This window comes from Arvicola amphibius, chromosome 1 (genome assembly GCF_903992535.2).
Source record: "Arvicola amphibius chromosome 1, mArvAmp1.2, whole genome shotgun sequence".
Lineage (NCBI taxonomy): Eukaryota > Metazoa > Chordata > Mammalia > Rodentia > Cricetidae > Arvicola > Arvicola amphibius.
In genome coordinates this window covers 114,213,245-114,237,077 of record NC_052047.1, presented here as the reverse complement: position 1 = coordinate 114,237,077, position 23,833 = coordinate 114,213,245, and the positions used below count along the sequence as shown (strand labels likewise).

Here is a 23,833-nt window from a genome sequence, read left to right as displayed (position 1 = left end):
CCATCAGGGCAGATGGTGCATCTGTCTGCTTCTCCCTCCCCCAAACACCCATCCTTCTAAATCTCCCCTGGGATCATAGGTACAATGGTCAAGGCATCCCCCGCACCAAGAGACTCAAATGGGGACATGATCCGCCACCTGGCTCTTCTTGCCCCAGCTATGAGTCTTAAAGCGGGAAACAAAAATTAAATGGGAATTCTGCTGCTAATTGCTTGCAATTTCATGCCCTCTTCTTTGCTGCCTTTGAAAGAGGTTGTGTCTTGATAAAGCCCAACTCTTCTTGCAGGTAAGGCACAAGCTTACTAAGGAAGGGAGACCGGTACGTGACTTTGTAACTGATGGTTGTGTGGTTGCAGCTATGAGGTTGTTCTGGAATAAAATGAATTGTCCCTAAGTTCATAGGTTGAGATCCCAACTCCCAGGGTTACTGTATTCGAGACAAAGTGTTTGAGGAGACCTTTGAGGTTATAGGCATGCAGCCCTGATCTAATGGGCCTCCTACCTGTATGAGTGGAAGGATGCTCTCCCCCATCCCTGGCCCCTCTCCTCAAAAAGATCCTGTGAGGATGCAATGGGAAGGCGCTGTCTCTCAGCCAGAAGCAGAGCCCTTGGCAGACGCCCAGCCTGATGCGCCTTGATCTTAGTTCTTCAGTCCCCAGGAAAGAAATATGTGTTGTTTGAGCCACCCAGGCTGTGGTCTGCGGCTATGGAAGCCTGAGCAAGTAAACACAGCGTTCATTCTCCAAAGGCCCACTTCCCAGCCAAGGTGCTACCACAGGCAGCGAAGCCTTTAGAAGGCAGGGCCTCACAGAAAGAAGCCATGTCACTGTGAGTGAGTGTGCCCTTGAAGGAGATATGAAGAACTCCTCCCGCTCTCACTGCCCCTGCTTCTGGGGCCGTGAAGTCAACAGTTGCCTCCCTCTCTGTCTATACTATTTATACTCCCTGCAGAGATAGACCCTCCCCACAGGCCTAAAGCAATGGGGCCAACTGACCATGGACTAGTATGACTGACCCTATAAATCCAAACAAAGCTTTCCTCTTTGAAAGTTAATCATCTTAGGCATTTTGTTACTGTAGCAGAAAGCTGACGAGTACACAAGACTGCATGGCCACATCAAGGACACAGTTCTTCAAGACTGGGCTTGGAGAGGGACAGTGTTTATGCTGTCTGCTCCATTTTGTTCATCCAGGACAGAGACTGACAGATCAGCTTGGGCAGAAATGCTTGGAGGAAATCATTAGGTTAGGAAGTACTAGGTACTTACGCTTTCAACTAATCCTAAAATGGAATTGGACCCCAGTAGCTACCAGTTTAGCAGAGACTCAGTCAAGGAGTTGGTGGATGACTTCTGTCCTTACTGAGGACACAACCAAGGTCACTGCTTTGCGGGAGTAAGGGATTATGGTGATGGCCATGCCAGCCTCACTTTGCAGGACACAAACCTGAGGCCGGAAAGGTGACTGGGATGGGAATAGTTCAACCTCCTGAGCTCCTCACCACAGAGCCCTACTGGGGATTGGGTCAGGACCTTCAGAATGGCCATAGTCTGGTTCTCACAGAAGGGATGCAGGCCTTTCCCTGGCCCATCTCCCCAAGAACAGATTGACTCCTGAAGGATTTCCCACCCATACCCCGGGGACACCCTTCACATATTTGCTTCCTGACCTGAGCCTTATGGAGTCTTTTCAGTTCTTCTTGCTTAACCAACTGCTTCTCCAGCTTCCTTCTTCTTCTGGGTATCTTCTCCTATACAAAGCAATGGAGAAGAAAAAGCCACAACTAAGAAAAAGGGATAACAAAATCTCATCATTGCCCTCTGCCCTCTCCATGCATGACTCCAAGCCACCGCTGGCCTTCTAGCATAACGACATCCAATAGAACTTTCTACAGTGATGACAATGACCTCTATCTGTACTGTGTGAAATATGAATGCCACTATCCACAGGGGGCAGTGGAATTGAGCTGTGAATAAAAAATTGAAGTTAAAATTTGATTTAACTTCATCATTATCGGCACCATCATCATCACCATTATCTTTATTATTTTAAAACAGGGTCTCATGGTATAGCCCTTACTTATCTGGAACTTGCTACATGGACCAGACTGTCTTTGAACTCATGGAGATCCACCTGCCTTTGCCTCCCAAGTATTCCATCTCAGGGATGGAAGTTGTTCTAGGATTTTTAGAATCCTAAAGATCTTCGGGAGGAAACCTTGGCTTTTACATCTCATCACAGTCCCGTCATTGTTCCTGGAGAAGACCTCCAGGTAGACTGCTTGGGTTCTGGCTTTAGCATGGGAACCCTCTAGTAATCAGTGAGGATCTTTGGAGAAAATCCGGACCAGGGTGAGGTGTTTCCTGCCCTAAGATGGTCTCTCAGCTCACCTAAAGACCTGGCTTGTTTATTTCACAAGCATCTCAGGAGCACCCACTGCATGAGCCAGGTTGTAAATCCTAGCATCTGTAGAGTGGCATGGGCCAGGCAATGAACTAATTCCTTCATGATGTCTCCTTTATGTCTCAGATTGAAGGTCTCCACAAATATGGACAACAAAAGTCAGAAAGACAACCTGCCCAAATTGACACAATTAGTAATGGATGCAGGCGAATCATCCTCAGTATGATTATTTCCCACAGGCCTTTTCTTTTGGCTAGACAGTCAAGGACCCCTGCTCTGTGATAGGGCCTATAGGAGTGTCATTTTCCTCTAAATGGAGACCACTGAATACAAATTCTGTATTCTGTATTCTGGTTAGTTTTTTTTTTGTCAGCTTGACACAAGCTGGGCCATCTGGGAAGAAGGGACCTCAGTTGAGGAAATGACTCCATCAGATGCCCTGTAGGCAAGTCTGTAGGGCATCTTCTTGACTGATGATTGATATAGGGTAGGGCCTGGTTCATTGTGGGTAGTGCCACTTCTGGGTAGTTGGTCCAGGCTAATCAGGCCATGGAGAGCAAGACATTAAGCTACATTCCTCCACAGCCTCTGCATCATTTCCTACCTCCAGGTTGCTGCCTTTAGCCCTTGTCCTGACTTCCCTTAGTGATGCACTGTAAACTATATGATGAAATAGACCCTTTCTTCCCCTAGTTGTTTTTGGTCATGATGTTCATCACAGCAACAGAAAGCAAATGAGGACATCTGGAGAACGGTAGACCACAACAGTGCCTTGCAATCTCCCAGAAGCATAGTCCTCCCTACAGGGCTCAGAGTGTAGCTCAGTGGCAGAGTGCTTGCTGAGCATGTGTGAGGTCTTGGGTTTGATCTTTGATGCATGTGCACGCACATACACACACACACATTTTCTCTCTTTCTCTCCTCTCTCTCTCTCTCTCTCTCTCTCTCTCTCTCTCTCTCTCTGTTCTTTCAACAGTAAAACAGAGCCCAAAGTTGGGGATAAAAGGGAATTTGTTATCTTGTATTTAAACCATATTCTCGCAAAGCTCAGGAATCCTTACACATGGGCTTTTCATTCTGTTCCCAGCAATGGTGCTGTTGCAGAGAATGGAGGAGAGAAGCTAAGGGCTGGCCAAGAGAAGAGCCAGTGCAGGAGGAGGGAAGGACCAAGGCTCAGCTGCCACAAGTCCCCTGCCTCAGGCATCCTGCCTCCAGCTTCCTGTGCAGAGGTTCATCTGAGCAGGCTCTGTTGTGACCCCTGGGTGGGGACACACCTGAATGCACCAAAGCCCTTCCTTCCCATTTGAAGGCTTCCTGGAGGAGTGGGGCCCCATTAGGAAGAGGTAGCATGGGTATGCTTCACCACCTGGTTCTCTGAAGTAACCACTAGCTGTGTGCTAGGCCAGCAAGATGGCAAGGAGCTAGTTGTGAGGTTTATTTGGGATATTATGGTCTTGCTACTTCCACATGCCCGTGCTAACCTATTCTTTCTCTATGAGTGTTAAGAAGATGGAGTCTGGAATCTGTCTTATTTGAGTAAACAATTAACTTAGGGTCATTTGAGAGGATGAGGGGCAATAAGGAGCCCCCAGAAATCAATGTAACACAATTTACATAACAATTCATTTCTGGTGAGGGAGGACTGAAATAACTAAAGAAGCCCGCAATTTAAAAAAAGAAAGATTCCTCTCCCCCATCTCCACTGTGTGTGCGCCTTAGGGAGTTGGAATCCCCCTTTGTGACTTGAACTGAAGCCAAAGACTCTCTTGCTAGATATGGGAAAGCCGAGTGTGAGTAAATTTGGTTCTCTTCTTCCTTCATAGCTCTTCTCTGCTCCAAAACTATAAACAGAGTCAGAGCAATGCACAGATCCTCTGCCTATGCCAGAGGCAAGAGAGGACCCCTCTGAGTCCTAGGGGACAAGCTTCAGTCCCATACTTGGAGAAAACAGCAGCGAGCTTGGGTGGCAAACGTCTCTCTCTGCACATGTGACATATAGGCACATCCACAGACATGCCACACTGTGTTTTCTCTGCATTGGCATGAGAGATTTGGTAAGTGCTTGCTAGACATGAATATCCACTAAGAAAGGGGATGGTTGCCTTCCCAGTGGCATGTGGGCTCCTTCCACAGAAGGTGCCTTGGTGTATCCGTGTCTCTGTGCAACTGCCTGGTTCATTTCATAGCTCCGATTAGAATAAACATAACATTTTTCTGTGCAATCTGCCTCTAGTGCTTCTTAAATGAAGTTGTGCTTCCCTTGGGGAAATACACATCTGCTTGTTGAAGTTTTTCAAGGGTTTGCTTATTGGGCCGCATATCAAACCCACTTTAAGCACGGCACTCGCCAAATGGTTTCAAGTCAGTATGTCTTCTTTTTTCCCTTCCCCCATTTGAGACTCTGAAGTTTTCTTGTTGGGTGTTTTATTTTCAAAAGAAGACAAATCTTGGGGTGTTCCAGTTAAAAAGAAGGGTGGTTGTCAGTTGCAATGTGGCTTTATCCTCCTGAGGATCCTCGCAGCTGGAGCCCACATTGGCTCTGAAGCCTGGATGGGAAATAAGCCCTAGCCAGCCAAGGCATTGTATGGTGTTCCACGTGATGTTACCTTTAGCAGTGAGGAAGACTGGGAGCCAGTATCTTCCTCTGCAGAGGAGGAGGTAGGAGACGAGGGAGAAGAGGTGGCCTCTGTCACTGGAGTTTCAAGGCCTGAAACGAGAACCAGAGAACTCACCAAACTGCTGGCTGTTTTTCCTGCTTCTGCCTCTCTCCTCCCTCACCCTGTTTGCTTCCTTCGGCCCACCCCTCACTACACCTGCCAGGAGCTTGGGAAAGCAGTACCTCAGGGCCCCTGAAAAGTTGGCCCTCTACCTTAATTACATTTCTGGATCCCTGCCAAGAGCTCTGCGGCTCTCTTCTCACATTCAAAACAAAACAAAACAAAACAAGGTATTATGCGGAAATCAAGGAAGTCCTTAAACACCCTTCACAGGGCAGGATCCTTGCTTACAATGCTTTTGGATCAAAAATCTATTATGAAAATGCATATCTGAAGTTAGCTGAGTTACCTAAATGCTCGGGTAAGGTTCGTTCTACAGAGTAATTGAATGCAAAAAAAAAAAAAGTCAGAGCCAGCTCTTAAACAAATCGCCCTTCTGCGGCTTGCAGCATCTGGCACCCATTTTACTACACGACATCTGCTCAGTGTAAAAGAGCTGGCGTCAGAATGTCTGGTCATAGAAAAAAAAAATCCCAAATGTAATCAGAAGCAAAAGGACTCTAAGCCTAAGGATTTTATCACATAGCCTCATGCAACATAAATATTTCATTAATTATGGCTAAACAAATGCCACTTTTATTTTCCCAACTTGCAGATATTATCACATCATGGAAGGGATGATTCAAATGCCAGGAAAAAAAGCAGTTGAAGATAGGGATGGCCCAACAAAGCAGGGCCCATGGGGAAGCGAAAGCTGAGGAGCCATGCCAAACTCCAAACATGAACTGGACGGCTGAGGACGGTAATATGCCCATGTTGACCAAACACCTTTTTGTGATCTGGCTGAAACCCAGGTGTGATTGGGCTTCCAGGTACTACAGGAGACTTTCATCTTTTCCAGCAAGAACATCTGCCCCTGCACACACACCTGATGGAGTCTATGCCAATACCAGGATTAACCCATGTTGGTCACTGCACTACAAAACCATCTAGAACTTAGCAGTGGCAAATGGACCCTATAGTGGCAGCTTGGGTCTGCACAGAATGATGGAGTGGGTGGAGAGAAAGGAGAGAAGTAATTCCAAGTCAGCTAACATCCTCTCCAGCCTCCCTATAATTTTCAACTATTCACCCCAGTGGGAGCAGCCAAGTGTTACAAAATAAGGGTAATTTTAACCTCCAGCAACACATTTACATACGCTCTTATTCAGAGCAAAATAATACAAAACATGCATATAGCAACCCAGCCTCTCTGGGGAGAGAGTTTGCTGTTTTCCACTTTAATTTGCCAGATGGGAAAGCTCAGGTAAAGATAGAATCAGAGAGTGGCATCATCCTAGGAGAAGGCTGTGTTCTCTTTGGGCAGAAATTGCATCCTGCTTCAGCCACTAAATCACCACAGAGGGATCCAGACACTGAACACTGAGTATAGAAGCTAAAGGAGCCGACTGTATGCTCTTGAGTTCTGCTGTCATGATCCCTGCATGCAGAATCACTGTGGTCAAGCAAACCCAGTCAAAAGCCTTGATGGTATCTGGTACATGGGGGTAGCTGTTGGGGAGGTTTATTTAGGCTTGTTTTATTTACTACTTTTCTCATTACTGCAACCAAGTATCTGATATAGAGCAACTTCAGGACCGGGGTTGTAGCTCAGCACGCCAGAGGCTCTGAGTTAGATTCCCATCCCTGTTCTTGGGAGACAGAGGCAGAAGGAACGGAAGTTCAAGGCCATCTTTGGTTACTATAGAGTTTGAAGCCAGCCAGAGCTAGAGACTGTCTCAGAAAGGAGGCAATTTGAGGTAAGAAGGCTCAGTTTAAGGATACAGTCCATCATGGAAGGAAGGGGTGGTGGAAGGCTGCTCGCTCCCCTCTGAGTACTGGGGAGCAAAAAGAGATGAATGCTGCACACAACTCCTCTTGATTCCCTTTTCAGTCAGTCTGCTGGATCAGCCCATGGGATGGTGGTGCCCACGTTCAGGATGGGTCTTCACTCCTCAGTTAACCCTCTCTAAAAGCATCCTTGCAGATGACCCAAAGGTGTGTCTGTCTCCTAGGTGGCTCTGTGCCCAGTCAACTTGACAACCAACATTCATATCCTAACTGTCTTCACCATCTTTATTGCTATCATTGACTCAATTAACAACACTTTCTTGTTCTACAACTGCCTGATTGACCTTTATGTACAGTAGAATTACAGATGTAAAGTTGAAACTTTTTCTAATTAAAAAAACAACAACAAAATTTGGAAATGGAAGTGAAATGGCTTCTAAGCAGTAGGAAGGCCGATTAGCAGTTTGCCCGAGCCTCTGCTCCCATCAGGGGAGACCAACCATTCCTCTGCTCCCATCAGGGGAGACCAACCATTCCTCTCCTCCCATCAAGGGATGCCAACCATTCTGAAGTCACTTGCAATCTTTAAGGACTTTGCAGCACTGCTTCCCCACACCATGTCAGACTGCCTGATTTTGGAGCTGACTTCTCACCAGAATGCAGTTAGAATTCAGGACACAATATACAAAGCATCTTTCTCCAGACAGTAGCCAACAGGCAGTACAGAAAGATGTAAAAGATAAGAGCAGAAAGCCATACAGTCCTACAGCCACGGATGCTTCTGTCCTGAGGTCCTTTGCTGACCACAGTGCAGGCAGGAAAAAACCCTAACAGGTTAAAGTAGGCTCACTGAGTTGAAAGGCAGTTCAGAGTTTGGCCAAGCAGAGGCAGCAGTAATGTGTAGGAGAGAGCTCTGGAGAGGAGGGAGTGCCACAAAAGACAAGAGAGACACACACATACACACACACACACACACACACAGAGAGAGAGAGAGAGAGAGAGAGAGAGAGAGAGAGAGAGAGAGAGAGAGATAGAAAGAGAGAGAGAGACAGAGACAGAGACAGAGAGACAGAGACAGACAGACAGACAGACAGACAGACAGACAGAGAGAAAGAGAGAGCGAGAGAGAGTTAGAAATTAGCGTAGAAGTCCATGTCTATCTACTGCTTTAACAGGAATCCAAAGATGTATAAAATGAAGCTACCTGGCTGGGCATATAACTGCAGAGAAGTTGCAGGCTCAACAGTCTACTGCTTTTGCAGTGGTTCTTAGCCTTCCTGATGCTGCAACCCTCCAATACAGCTCCTCATGTTGTGGTGACCCCAACCATAAAATTACTTTCATTGTTACATCATCACTGCAGTTTTGCTACTGTTATGAATTAATGTAAATATTTTTGGAGAGAGAGGTTTGCCAAAGGGGTCATGACCCACAGGTTGAGAACTTCTAGAATTTTCTGGGTGGGAGATGCTCAGATAGTCCCTAGTCAGAGACACCTGGGGCATTATGGCAGTCACAGGAAACTTTTACTTTATTAACAGGGGTAGATTAGTGCTAGAGCAATGCTTATCACAGACACCTAGCAAGCATGAAGACAAGTCATGGAAGGAACAGAGTGACCTTAACATTATTCTACTGCCTATTAAACATTCTTTATTCCCCCATTTAACAATAAAAAATAAAACTCAACCATTTTTCTACGTAAATTCTATTAGTTGGTAAACAATGACACACACACACACACGATTAGTCAAATAAGAGAAAAATCCATCAATAAAAACAAAAATCAGAAATGACTGATACAGTGAAATTAACAGGCAAGTATTTAAAAATACCATCAATGTTGTCAAGAAGTTAAAAGTAGCTGGGCAGAGGTGGCACACGCCTTTAATCCCAGCACTCGGGATGCAGAGGCAGGCAGAGTTAGTTAGTTAGTTAGTTAGTTAGAGCTAGTTCCAGGACAGGCTCTAGAAACTACAGGGAAACCCTGTCTCGAAAAACAAAACAAAACAAAACAAAACAAAAAACCAAAAAAACAAAAAAAAAGAAGTTAAAAGTAACCTACTAAAACAACCTTGAGAACTAATAAATTTAATAAAGTAGTGGTCTGTAAAATTAGCATTACTATGGTTGGTTAGCTCCTTTCCCCTTCCTCTTGTTCCTTTCCCTCCCCCTCTTCTTTCTTCTTTACTTCACCTTCTTCCCTCCCTTCCTCTCTTTCTCCCTCCCTCCATTCCTCCCTCTCTCCTCCACTCCCTCCTTCCTGCCCTCCCTTTTGGCTTGGGGCTGAGAATCAAACCCAGAGAATTATACAGGCTAAATTTGAGTTTTATGGCAAAGCCACACCCTCAGCTCCAGGCAGTAGCATGTCTATCTACTTACACGCAACTTTATAAAAGAAAATCACAGAAACTCACAGACATGGAGCGTCTAATAAAATGCCGGTCACTAGAACTAGCAGGTGAAGGCAGGGACTGGAGAGATGTTCACAGGATATGAAATTTTAGTTCAATAGGATCAAGATTGAGTGACCTATCCTATAGCATAGAGACTGTTAGCACTAGAATGTAAAATGTCTGCCAGAGGCCCATGTGTTTGAACAGTTGATCTGACGGTCCTTCAGAACCTCTAAGAGGTGGAGCCTACCTGGATGAAGAAGGTCACTGCGGCATGGGCTTTGAATGCTACTGTGCACTGTTTCTAGCTCAGTTTCTCTGCTTCTTGACTGTTGATACGACAAAAACATCAGCCTATAGCCCCTACCACCCATGTGTTCCCTGCCACGAGACAGCTCAGTGAGTAAAGCAAGCATGAGGGCTGGAGTTCGTATCCCCAGAACTCACATAAAGCCAGATATACATCTGCAATCTCAGTGTCCCACTGCAAGATGGCAGCAGAAGCAAGAGAATCCTGGGAGGCTTGAAGGCCAGCTAGTCTGGAGTAGGCAGAGATCCTGGGGCTAGAGGGATGACTCAGCAATCCTGGCGCTGGAGGGATGACTCAGCAATCCTGGTGCTGGAGGGATGACTCAGCAATCCTGGTGCTGGAGGGATGACTCAGTAATCCTGGTGCTGGAGGGATGACTCCACAATCCTGGGGCTGGAGGGATGACTCAGCAATCCTGGGGCTGGAGGGATGACTAAGCAGTTAAGAGCGCAAGCTGCTCTTGCAAAGGACCTGGGTTTGATTCCCAACACCCACACAGCAGCTCACAACTGTCTAAAACTCCAGTTCCAGAGGATCTGACACCCTCTTTGGGCACTGCGTGGAGTTGGTCCACAGGCATACATGCAACCAAAACACTCACACCTATCAAATAAAATTAAAATCTCAAAACAGTGACCCTGTCGTAAATAAGGTAGAAGGTGAGGACCCACCCCCAAACTTGTTCTTTGACCTTCACTTGTGTGCCCTGATACAATACTCACAGGCCCATATTCACACACATACTCATTCATATCACATATGTGGGCACACATGCACACACACATGTACACAGAGATGAATATATTAAAAAGTAAAGAAATATATATATTCATATGTGTGTATGTATACACACACACACACACACACACACACACACACACACACACATATATATATATAACCCAAAATAATGTTGCAGAACTGAAACAATATAAAACAATTGAACAAACTATAGTTGGGGTGTTCACTCTCCTCTCTTAGTAGTTGAGAAAATAACCAAACCAATGTAGGAGTTCATACTATGAGCATCATTGAATAACTGCAACACACTTGGTGTTATGGACCCTTTCCAACAAAATTCAGTAGAGCAAAAACAATCTTCCACTCCATGGTGTATATAGACTACATTGTCTGTATTTATTCATCTGTTATTGTTGTTTTGGGTTTTTTTTTTGTGTGTATGTGTGTGTGTATTTTTCCCCATTGCTTTGGTTTTGGGACAGGGTCTCAGTGTAGCCCAAGTTGGCCTCAGCTTCTCATTCTCTTGCCCAAGTGCAAAAATGCAGACATATGCCGCCACACTGGGATCTCTGTCTACGATGGGCACTTAGGCTGAGTCTATAACTTGGCTGTTCTGAATAGTATGCAGTGTGCATGGGTGTGTCAGGCTATTGTGTGCTAACCTTGGATTTTTTTCAGGTGTGTAAGTGTAGAATGCCTGGGTCTTATGGAAGCTCCAGTTCCAGTGTTCAAGGGACCTTCATACCAAGTTTTACATAGTAGTTGAACTAATGTATATTCCTGTCAATAGTACAGAAGGGTCTCTCATGTTTGTCCCAACCCCATCCTCATTGGCCAGCATTTGTTGTTTCATGGGTGGCCTTCATGACCACCCTTCTGACTAAGGTGACATGAATCTCAGGGAAGTTTTGATTTGCGTTTCCCTGATGGCTAAATATGTTGAACATTTTATGCATTTATTGGACAGCCTTTTGCTGTTTGTTGGCAGTGTGTTGCAGAGAAATTTCCCTGAGTCAGAGGCAATGGGGGGGGGGGGGGGGAACCTGCGCGGTTTTAAAACGCGGCTTCCTGGGCCCTGCCGCCAGTGCAAACTCCGGCTATGGAACATTTCTGGGCCCACTCGGGGTTGGGAACAAAGTAGCTGAGACCATGGCTGTGGCTCAGCTCTTCCTGCCTGGGTAGGCAGTGGGATCAGGTCTGCTAGAAAGTGGTGGTTTTGAAATACCAGTTTCTGGGCTGTGCTGCCAACACCATCTCTGTCTGGCTCCTGCGGGAGACAGAGCTTTTGAATGGAGCATTTGGAGTAAAGTGCTACAATTTGTTTGATGGCAACTAGACTCACTGTGTGTCTGAAAGGGGGTCATTGTGTGCTATGGCTCAGAGGCACAAGCAGCTCCGCCATGTTAGCTGTGCCTTGTGCATGGCTCAGAGGCACAAGCGGGGAGGCTCTGCCATACTGAACTGTGCTGGTCTCAGGCAGGAGCTATTGTAATTACCATAATAACAGCACAGTTAAGGTTTAGACTGGGCAGGAAACAGGCATTACTGTATTACCTCTACATGGCGCAACTTAAGTTTTTAAGAAGTGCTTAGCATTTCTAAGAAGTGCTCCTGGATAGTAAAGAATTACAGATTCACAATAGGACAGATTCAGACATAAAAGACCTTTAAATGGGTCTAATTAACAGCGCCCCCATTCAGCACAAACCAGTTTGGAGAGAAATAACTACGTCCATATTCCCAAACATTGTTTATAATTTTTTTTTACATTTAAATGGGGATATGATATATGAATAATTGACATTGGTAAAAATTTTGCCTTATTGATAGAAATTTAAGGTCAATTTTGTTATATGTATTTCTGATCTTGATTAAGGTATTGTGATTGTGTAGTTCATTTTAAAAATGTAATGTATAACTAGGAAATATTGGTTGTTAATGGATATAATCAATAATAGTCAAGCTTGTAGTCATGCTAGATTTTCTAGATATATAGAGATATATTTCAGATAGGCATTCTTCATATCTTTCAAAGACTACAGAATATGGCATTTTAAATGTTTTAGTAACTTAGGGCTTTTCATGACAATGAGATACGTCTGCTCCTGGCAGAACCAATCTACTTCAAGAGGAAGATGGGCATCGAAGAGGCTCCTTATGGAGTTTGATAGCAATTTGGGCAAGAAACTGTTCTTGCCTGGACTGTTGCATAAACTGGACACAGAGAACCCTCAGAGAAAGGACTGCTGAACTTGCCTAAAGGTGAGATGGTCTTTTGGGGTTCCTGATTCATGAAAGAGTCTGCAAGAAATTCTGTAGGATACAGAAAAAAGTGACTGAACTGTCTTTGAAATTTCCTGCTTTATGGAAATGTTTGCTGGATACTATGGGCCTGTAGGCCAAAGATGGATGCCCCAACGGTACAGAGGAACTTTGGGTGACTGTCCAGGTAGCGAGATGTCTTTGTCATTTCTAGAGTGTTGGAAGTTGCTTACTTCTTGTTTAATTAGGTAATATTATATCCTTCTGGAGTCTTTGATGGAGTTGAAGAATGGTTAGTTATAGTTATAGTTTTCCATTATTATGATAAAGATAAGATAGATTTAAATATTGTAACTGTAATTCTTGCTTGATAACTGTTTTGCTATATGTAATTTTACTATGTTAGAGTTAAAGCCTTTCTTTTTTGTTTAAACAGAAAAAGGGGAAATGATGGAGAAGGGTCATCTGTCTATGTGTTACTTTCATTGGTTAATAAAGAAACTGCCTTGGCCCTTTAATAGGACAGAAAATTAAGTATGCAGAGTAGACAGAACAGAATTGTGAGAGAGAGAAAGCAGAGTCAGGCAGACACCTCAGGTAGTCGCCATGCCTCTCCTCTCTGAGACAGACGCAGGTTAGGATCTTCCTGGTAAGCTACCACCTCATGGTGCTACACACATTAATAGAAATGGGTTAAGCAAGATGTGAGAATTAGCCAATAAGAGGCTGAAACTAATGGGCCAGGCAGTGTTTAAAAGAATACAGTTTCCGGGTAATTATTCTGGGGGTGTAAAGCTAGCCGTGAGGGAGCTGGGTGGGAACGCAGCCTGCTGCTCCTTCTACATTTATCCTTCTACTATCCAGTTTATTTGCCAGTTTATTGGTTAGATTATTTGTTGTTTGGATGATGTGAGATTCCCCTCTGTACGTTGTGAATACTGTTGGTAAATAAAGAAGCTGATTTGGATCTATAGCAGGGCAGAACAGAGATAGGCAGGGAAAACTAAACTGAATGCTGGGGGGAAAAAAGGCAGAGTCAGGGAGAAGCCATGTAACCCCATTGGAGACAGACGCCAGAACTTTAACCAATAAGCCACAGCCTCGTGGTGATATACAGATTAATGGAGATGGGTTAATTTAAGTTATGAGTTAGCCAGAAATATACTTAAGCTATTGGCCAAACAGTATTACAAATAATATGATTTCTGTGTGATTATTTCTGGACTGAGCAGCCAGGAACAAACAAGTGGCCTTCTTACAACATTTGGGTGTTTAATTTTTTGAGGCCTTAAAGAGTGCATATGAATCTCTCTAATCAGATGAATAGTTGGCAAAGATTTCCCCTAGTTCTTTAGAATGCCTTCTCAACCTGTTAACAGGGCTTTTTGCTATGCTTTCTAATCAGATGGATATAATCATATTTATGCAAATAATCGAGTCTCACTATGTAGCCCAGGCTGGCCTCAAACTCATATTCTTTTTGTTTTAGACTTATGAGTATTAGGATTATAGACTTGCACTGCCACACCCAGCCACATGTCTTTTAGTTTTAAAGTAGACAAATGTACTATCTATTAAGCATCTATTACATGGGGCTGGAGGGAATGCCCAGTTAGGAACATTTGTTGCTCTTGCAGAGGATCCAGGTTTGATTCAAGCACCCACACAATGGCTCACAACCATCTGTAATTCCAGTCCCAGGAGACCCAATACAGTCTTCTGGCCTCCATTGGCACCCAGCATACACATGGTATACAGATATACATGTAGGCAAATATGTATATACATAAAATAAAAAGTGAATAAATCTAAACACACATACACACATACATACACACACATACACACACATATATAAAACAAATGAAATTCCATGGTGTGTGATTTTAAAAGAATTCTTATATCTCAACTTACCTATGTTCATTCCAAACTTGGCTGCTAATATGTTCTCTTGTTAATCTATACAGATATTTGATTAGGGTGCAAAGATGATAAATAATTTCTTTAAAGCTGATTATCCCTTAAAATTTTAAAAATTTAAAAGATAAAATTATCAGAATTTTTGAAAACTGGAAATAAGAGGATCACAATTTATTTAAAGTGGTCAAGTGAACATTCAGCGACAAAAGAAATCATTGTCTGGGGAGACAGTTTGGTGGGTGAGGATGCTGCTTGCTTTGCAAGACCTGAGTTAAAATCCCATGTAAAAGGCTGTGCATGGCTGTACCCACTTCTGCAATCCCAGCATTTTAGGGGCATGGACAGGGGGATCATGGGGGTTTTCATGCTACCAGCATAATTCCAGGCTCAGCGAGAGACACTGTCTTAAAGGGAATAGGAAGTCAAGGAGTAATTGATCAGAATACCCAGCAACCTTCTCTCACCTAGAGTGCACATGCATGCACACATCCACAGGCATGCAGATATACCACACATTCACACATTAAAAAAAAGATATCATGTATGCATTTACACTATCCTTAAAGAAATACACTAAATGTTTGGCGAGGCGCAGAAACAATAACATGTTCTGTTTTTTGCTAGGTATTTCCATACTGTTTGATTACTCTGACTCTTCAATATCGTAATTAAATAATTAGCAACAACCAGGTTTAAATATAAAAAGTCTCTATTTTCATCGGTAATCAAACATACAGAAAAGCGGTTAGCAATTCAAGGGAAACAAAAAGGCACATGTGTGTAAAAATGTCCAACCAGCACCATCCATACATTATAAATACATTCACCTACAAGTATGTGTGTATATATATATATAGATATATTACATATATACTTATAAGTTAAACAATCAAACAATGGTTCATTAAATAACAATATTGCTACAAGATGGAACATTCTTTTAAGTCACATTTATATAGGTTCTGTGGTTATTTGTATAATACCTAGAATATAAAGTTGATTTTTAAAAAAAATATAGTTTTATGTACATCTCAGTAAAAATATTAATATAGTTACAGAAAAAAGGAAAGTGGTAAGATTGTTAATTTAACTTTCTATAACATAATTTCAGTTTTTTAGGGTTTTTCTTACAAAACTTTCAAGTTTCCTTAAATTTCTTTTTCAGTTACATACATTTCTTTGTGCATTGAGGGAGGGAGGCGCACATGTGTAGACCACAGGACAACTTGGGAGAGTTGGTTCTCTCTTTCCACCATGTGGGTCCTGGGAATGGGACTCAGGCCATCCAGCCTGACAGCAAGAGCCTATAAAGCCTGTAGCCATCCCGTCAGTCCCCGTGTTCCCCACTTTCGTCAGAATGAACTGGAGAAGGAAATCAAAGTGCACAGTGCCTGTGTGACTCTGGGGAGACCACTAACTGCCCAGCATGAACTCTAAACTGGACTACTAAGAAAGCCACTTACGTGCATCTTGCCCTGTAGAAGAAAGATGCGCCACCTGCCTCAGCGAGGTGCTGCCAAAAGGCTGTACCAGCCTCTCCAAGGATGGGACTCTGTTCCCCGGTGGCCCCTTCTCCTTGGGGCTGCTAAAGAAATCCCCAACGTCTTTTCTTTGCTTGCATTCCTGGAGAAAACTCTCAAAGGATTTATCTTTTAGGCCAAGGGAGGAAATACGCGAGGCTCGTTTCTTTGGAACATGGGTGGCATCCTGCAAACTCACTTTCTCCAGGAGGGTAGGGACATCTTCAATCTTGCTGTGGGGTGGTGGGGATGTGATTGCAGAGAACGTCTTGGATGGACGACTGGGCAAACTCCGGGAGCGGAGGATAGGGTCAGGAAGGCTAAGGTCTGAGGCCGGGGTAGCCTTAGAAGTTGGAGAAGCCAGAGAGAAGAAGGCTGAAGCCTTCTTGGCCATGTGTCTCACTGGAGACTGCTGGTCCCCATCTTTATTGAAACTGGGTTTCCGAAAACTAAAGGAGCGAGTGAAGCCATGTGGTTGGCCCTGAGGCAATGTTTTTGACTCTGGCTTAGGGCTGGTCTTCTTTCCACCTTCAGAATTGAGGTGCAGAGACTTTCGGATGGCATTTGCTATGAACTTCAGGGGAGACTTGGGTGGAGTCTGTTCTCGCTCCCGAGGCAACTTGCCAGCTGGGGTGCATATCTCCTCCTGGGCCCCTGTCTGGGATAGCAGCTTCTCTTTCACTGCCTGGGGGAGGGTAGAGGAGCAGAATGGTTTCAGGGTATGACCTCTTCCATTCTCAGCTCTTTCTTGGGAGAGTTGCTCCCCAGCCCTGTGCTCAGGGGTGGGGTCATTCCAGTCTAGTAACATGTTCTTCTGCTCCTGTGTGAGGGTTATTTTCTTCAAACCCAACTTCGTTTCTGCAGACAGCCCTGGGCCACCTGTCTGTTCCCTCCTGGGTCCCTCACTCACTTCTCTTGGGTTCCTTGCAGTCCCAAGAGTTAGGTTTTGATTGGACAAACACTGGTCCTTCCCTGTGATGGGGTGCATGCTTTTGGTGCTCCCAGGAGGAGCCCAGGTTTCCTGGCAGTCCTCTGAGGCCATCTTGGCAGGGCTGCTGAGGTCTTCTCCACCAGGGCTCACCAGGCCTGTGCTCTCCAGCACGGGGCTATGAGGCAGATAGAGAGGAATTTCCTTCGAGATCCCTTGAGCCCTGGCGCGTCTCAGGTAGAGTGGAGTGGGGCTAAAATCACCTCTGGAGACAGGCAGGGAGTGGAGGTCATAAGCTGGCACCTATAGGGAATGGGTAGAAATACCTGTTACTTACAGTTCCTAGTGCTTATTTTCCTGGGGAAGGCGAATGTTGATACACATGCCACTTCCTTTCTTTCTCTCACATCCAGATGCCCAAGTGACTATTAGGAACTTGCTGACATCTACCTGCTGTTTCTATGCTCTAATCAAAGGCCAGTAAAGGCTCTAGAACATGTGGAGAAAAAGCCAGAACAAAACGGCCCAACTTGGCTGCTGCTCTCGACAAAAAGACATTGCCTTTACTAAGGGGACCTTCTTCCTATAGCTATGCTTTGCTGACATCCAAGATGTCAGTTTCTCCAACCATGGATCTCGGGCTATCAAGGTAAAAAGCGAGAGTTATCCTTCTGAGCCAAAGCGTTGGGAGGGAAGGATGGCCTTTGGGACTTTCAGAGGACCCTTCTAAACGTCACACCTCGCACCATTGTAAAATCAAAGTTTCCAGCACATAGGCACTTGGAAGAACATAAGTGGACTCTTCAGAGAGTAGCTATGCCCTGTCAAGAGTCCTGGTGCCTGAGGGAAGGCCACAGGTCAGAGGCCTTCAAAAGAGTGTATGCTTTTTCTGTCTTGAGGGCTCTCCCGAGTATAGCATAAGTCTAGCGGGTTACGGAGACTGCATAATGGACACAGAAAGAAAGTCCAGCCATTCGTTTCAGTGGTGATACTTTCTAGTCTAGGTAGATATTGCTCTCAGGGTCTTTGGATGCTACTGAGAGCACCCTTATTTCTGGGCCTATCACCCTTCGGCTGTCTTCCCTGTGTGAACTTCCTCAGGAGTGTATGTACTATGTCCATCTCCCACACATGCTGACGGGGGTGGCTGTGCTCATGAGGGTGGCCCAAGAGGGGCAGGATGGGTTTTATGAAAGACACATGTAGAGTGTCCAGAGGCCCACTCTGCCCTGGCTTTGCACTTGGGTGGTGGGACCTGTGAGCACTTAGAATCCAGAATTAAGTGTGGCCATAGTGAGGACAGTCGGCATGCCCATCTCTTGGGCAGGGCCCCCGAGAGCACTTACCTGAGGAGAGGAGGAAATATCTGAAGTGCGCTCAGGTACACTAATTGAAGAAAAGGAAGATGGCAGGGAAGATGAAGAAGATAAAGATGAAGGCGAAGGAGACTCCTTGGGAGGCGGTGGTGCTCTTCTGGTCATGGGTATTGAATCTATCAAGGAAAGAACATACCCCATCATTGCCTTGCTTTTAGCATAAAGAGAGAAGACCGTGGGTGGATCCACAGTTTTACGATTTGAAGGTGCTAGGGATGGAGTCAGAGGGAGGGCCCTAGTGCCCATAGCTCGTGACTTGGCAGCAGAGCCCTGGAGGAGAAGTTCCTCGAGTCAGTGTTTCCGACTTCTGTAGGATTGTTTCTGGGAGATGCGAGCCCAGCCCCCAGAATGCTTTTGGGAGATGGACATTTACTGCCTATGTTTCCCTGAAGTCATGGTGGTCAGGATCTGGGACTGCCCTAAATCTCTCCGTCGATAAACCATCTGAGGTTTCTTTCCACAAGATGTCAGACCATTAGTTGTGGGCACGAACAGGATAGATGCTTAGTCCTAATGAAATGGGTTCTCCCTCTCCTGTGTGTGCTGCTGAGGGGCTCTCAGACAAGGTGGTTAGCTTGAGATCTTACGGAAAACCAAAGGAGGGAGGTTACACCCATATCAGTGGTTCAAATCACACAGAATCAGTGTGTGCAAGCCAAACTTCTGTGGCTCAGGGAGCAGGCAGGAAGCCGTGCATTTGCTCTGAGATGCATGAGAAAGGAGCAAGGCTGGCCCCTGGGGAAGAGCCCAGTTATGAACTGTGGGCAGCTGAAATCATCTGGTCCCGCAAGAGCAGGGCTGTGATAGTGCAGCCTGGGACGTCATCCAAGCCCGCACATGCTGACCCTTCCTGTCCTGACACGTATCCCTCTTCCCCTCCAACTTAGTGACCTGAAATCTGCAATGCCAAGTATTTTATCTCCAGAAGGGAGCATCTCAGATAACTTGTACTGAGGTAAATTTGAAAAAACAACACGCAGCCTTTCACGGGTATACATGAGCTTTATCCTCAGGCCACCACAAACCACTGTGGCCCATAGCAGGGCTCCCTAGGTACTAGCTTGTTCTCCAACCCAGTACCTCAACTTCCTGTTTCCTGCAGCTCGGGGGGGAGGGGGCACTCAGACTCCTCTTTGCTGTGTCCAATCTACAGGTTCTACATATCCACATTTCTTAGTTCAACACAATTCTCAGGCCTCAGTTTCCCCAAAGCTCTAGGTGATAGGCACCTGCGCAGGCACCCAAACTATGCTTTTGTTACCCTGAGTAAATCCAAGGAACTTAATGACACAGAGTCCGGGATCTCTGGGGACATAAGTCTGAAAGAAAAGCCATGCCTCAGTTTCCTCCACTCAGGAAGAGTTCCACACATCCTGCAGGGAGACATTGGGGTGGGCTTTTAGGATGTGTCTTGCTCTCCTCACACCCGGGCAAAGATGTCAGGCTGTACAAACCAGGCACAGGCTCTGAAAAGATGCGTCTGTGGTCTGTGAGCTCCCATAGGGTACCCCACCCCTGCCCCAGGATGCTTCTGAGGGAGAAGGTAACTTGGGGGAACACAGCTGCTATGAAGGTGGGCAAGGAGGAAATTCTGGAAGCTGCCAGGAGCTGACGCAAGGGAGCGCTGGCCTCCATCCCACCACCCGCACCCCATTTCAGCCCACAACACAATGGTTCGAGCCTAAAAAGGCAAAACTTGTGAGTCAGTTGCTGCCTTGCTTCCTGCCCCCAGTTGCTAAATTCCTGCCAAATTCCTTCTCCCCCTCTTCTTCGCCCCCCTCGCTCTCCTCTCTCTGCCATCCTGAATCAGGCTCCTTAAGTAGCCTCAGAAGTCCCCTCAGCCACACAGACTGTCCCTTTGTTCCTCTGAGGAGTCACAGGGGACCTTGCGACACAGGACCAGGGATACCTTGGGACACAAGCTAGACAGAGAAGTCTTGGGATCCATAAGGCTGTGACTAAGACGTTGCTTCTTTCATCTTCCTCTGATGCTTTGTGGTGGCTTCTATGGCTACAAGGTCCTTAGGCATTGTCTTAAAGACAGAACTTGTAGAGGGCTTGAGAAGCGGAGACATGGAGGCCCAGTCTCTCTCCTTTGTCTTTGTCCTCGGGCCAAGTCATTGCCCAAGAGCCAGGCACAAGTCCAGGAGGGGAAAGAAAGGCCAGCGAGCGGCTGAGAGATGAGAAATCTTTCCTGTTACTGGTGGCGTCTTCAAACTTCTTTAAAAGATGATAAAGGGGACCCCAGTACCCCAGTTTGTTCACATTGACTACTGACAAGTTGCTTATGCCCAGTGTCCTCATCCAAAAACGTACACACAACCATGCAGTTAGATGCTAGTAGTCTAGTACAAATCACACCTAGACTCCCTTCTTGCACACAAACCGTCCATCAAAGACACCTTGAGACCCTCCGTCTGCTTCAGAAGGAGTGAGACACACAGCCCTGCCAGGGTTTCTCTAACTCTTGGTCTAGGAACGCATTCTTTGTCTGCTTCCCTCTCCTCTCTGGTGCTTGCCCAGGAACTCTGGGAAGGCCCAGCCAGGCTATGTTGTCCTCTGTAGGGCACAGGATCTGAGTGCTGCTGGCTCTCAGGTCGTTTTGTGTCAAAGGGTTTGATAAGCAGGCCTGGGCCAGGCTTACAGCCTCTGTGCCCCCTGGGGCAATTCTTAGTTCTACCTCCTCCTGACTTGGCTGTCAGTGGTGACCTGTTCACTGATGGTGATGGTCACTGTAAGCATGCTATTGGAAAGGATGCCTGTGTTCTATCTTCTACTGACTGACAGGCCTTCTTCTGGGCATAGAGGTTCTTGACTTTTGGGATAGTCATGAGGACTGACTGGGTTTCTAGGTGCCACTGCTTCCTAGAACTTGGAGGTCATGAAGGACCCAGTTTTCTCAAAGTCTTGGAGCGCCCTCTAGGGGCATCAGCTTGCAAGTTCGAACCAATATGCAGTTTCATCAAGCCTAACCCCCAACTTCCCAGCTCCCTTCCTTCCTGTTTCTCTCTCACTCATAAACAAGCACTCTTTTTGACTGGCCCTTGCTAGGCCATAGAAACGACAGGCTCAAGTCCTGTCCACACCCCAGCATCATGGTGTGCTTAAGGCTCACACCCTATATTCATTAATAACTGCACACCGAAGTCTCCGGGTCTGTCCCCATACCCCACCTCTGTCTGAGTAGCAGAATCCTGCTTCTTTTCTAGAATCCCTGCTTCCGCTGCTTGCCAGTCTCCTATCTCACTCCATTCTGGGAGCTTGCCGAGGACAGACCGAGCTCTCTGACACTGGTGATACTCAGAAACGTTGGGATAGCCTCAACACCCAGGAGGACTGGCCTGAGAGCAGGACCCTAGAGCTTCTGAAGCGCCAGGCACAGAGGGAGAAGACCCCTGGAAACATTATTCCCTCTGAGATCTCACATTTGCCACCTCAAGGGGGGGGGGCAGCTCAGGTGACTCAGCTGTCATCTTAACTTATCCCCAGGTATTCAGGTCTGGTGGAGCTCCAGAGGTGGCCCTTGTCCTAGGTAGATACAAGGAGAGGTGGTGAGTCTGGGGGTTGGTGGGAAATGACTCACTGGCCAGGAATCAGGCTGACTCAGAAGGAGGGAGAGTTATGGCTTCTGTCCAAGGCCTTCCTGGGTCTGCCTTGGGTAGAGAGAGGCTGGAGAGGGAACATGGATACAAGGGGAAGCAGGAGGGGGTGAAAGGCTGGGAGCAGAATGGAGCCCCTGTGTCTCACTCAAGGGCCCTGGAGGAATTCTGTTTGCTGTGTGGCTGTATGTGTATGGTCATTATACCTCTGTGGGAGCCCTGGAACTCACTCAGGGGCCAAGACCTGCTCAGAAGAAACAAACCGTGTGTGTGTGTGTGTGTGTGTGTGTGTGTGTGTGTGTGTTTACACTCATGTTCTAGTGAAAGTTGCTACCTTCGTGCCTTGGCTACAAAGACATGAAGCCCAAAGGGGCATCTAGTCCTGTTTCTGGGACAGAATCAAGTGCCCGGCTCTCATTCTCTCCTCTCTCATTTCAAGCGAGTTCATGACTGAGAAGGAGCTGTTCTGGTGAGAGTATAGAATCTTAAGGCACTGGGATTTCAGAGGAGAGGGAGGGGCATGGGGAAGGTCCCAGATACCCTTGACAAATGCTTCTGGTTAGCAGTGGAAATCAAGTCAAGCTAATGGTTTTTCTTGCCCTCATATCCCAAGCTATGCCAGAGAAGACACCATGTAAGGAATGAGAGCGGCTGCCCCCACCTCCATCCCTCCCCCCCTGCTCATGACTCACAGGACTGGAATTTTCTTCCCCAGCTCTGGTATTTGCTTGGAGTTGGAGACTGGAGGCTGTAGGTCCTTTGCAGCACTGTGGGGGGAAACCAGAAGGGGGCAGGGAGGATGAGAGGGAGGAAGAGTCTGTTAGCTGTGCAGGAGAAGAGTTTGTCTCCTATGGCTTTCTCACCAAAAGTCAGCAGGCAGACACTCAGGATGGACAGAGACGCTGACTCTTATCACAGTGTACTTCTCTGACCCCGCCCCACTTCTCGCTCATCCACCCCCTCACTCGCTCTTCATCAAAAACTTATACAGGAAGCTGGGGAGATGGTTCAGCAGATACCCTGAGTTTGATCCCCGAAATACAAATAAAAAATTGGGAGCGGGAGAGATGGCCCTCTACAGGGAAGAGCACGTCAGTTGGTGTCCAGTGCTAAAGGGTCAGCCCTGGAAACACATATCAGTGACATCACATAAACTCAACAGGTTATAGTTAGGGATATATGTGTATAGATAAATACATATATGCACGTTATAACAATTAGTAAAAAAAAGAGGCCATGAATTTGAAGGGGAGTAGGAAGGGGTGTCTAGAAGGGTTTAGAGAGAGGAAAGGGAAGGCAGAAATGTAATTAAATTACAATCTCAAAAAAAATCTGTCTGTAGAGGCGTGCATCTATAACCGCAGCCCTCTGGTAGACAGGCGACTCAGCCGAATGCTCACAGCCCAGCTGGTCTGTAGTATATGTACGTAAGCAATAGGAGAAAGCCTGCCTTTAGAGTAGAGGGGCGAACTGACTCCTCAAAATCTGGCTCCCAATGGAAGCACATTTGGAGGACCCGTGTACTTCCCCTCTGCCTGGCTGGGCCTTGAGAACCGGCACCGGCCGTTCTGAACCTGAACAGGCGTGGGATCCAAATGCTTCCTGTTCCCATGCTGGATTCCGATGCACAGGCTCCTGTGTCTCCTTCGTAGAGAAAGGAGGGGCATGTGTGCGTGTCTGAGGGGCAGGAGAAGGAACTAGGAGGTATGGGGGAAAATCCACCCATGGGAGGGGTCTGGGAATGGGAGAGTGGGCAGAGGTTTGAACACGGAGCTCTCTGAATGCAGCACCTGACCAGTGAGGGCTCTCTATTTCACCAGACACCCCAGCC

At 46.2% G+C, this 23,833-nt stretch overlaps 1 protein-coding gene across 1 annotated transcript in view; it reads right to left on the bottom strand.

The window, feature by feature from the left end:
- Positions 1 to 23,833, bottom strand: part of Mical2 (microtubule associated monooxygenase, calponin and LIM domain containing 2) — a 151,937-nt gene that overhangs the window by 18,921 nt on the left and 109,183 nt on the right. Inside the window, exons 31-35 of the mRNA XM_042056049.1 lie at positions 22,695 to 22,769; positions 18,374 to 18,519; positions 16,043 to 17,330; positions 5,010 to 5,110; positions 1,670 to 1,750 (exon numbers count right to left, since the gene is read on the bottom strand). Coding sequence (XP_041911983.1) covers positions 1,670 to 1,750; positions 5,010 to 5,110; positions 16,043 to 17,330; positions 18,374 to 18,519; positions 22,695 to 22,769 — 1,691 coding nt within the window. The remainder of the gene's footprint in view (positions 1 to 1,669; positions 1,751 to 5,009; positions 5,111 to 16,042; positions 17,331 to 18,373; positions 18,520 to 22,694; positions 22,770 to 23,833) is intronic.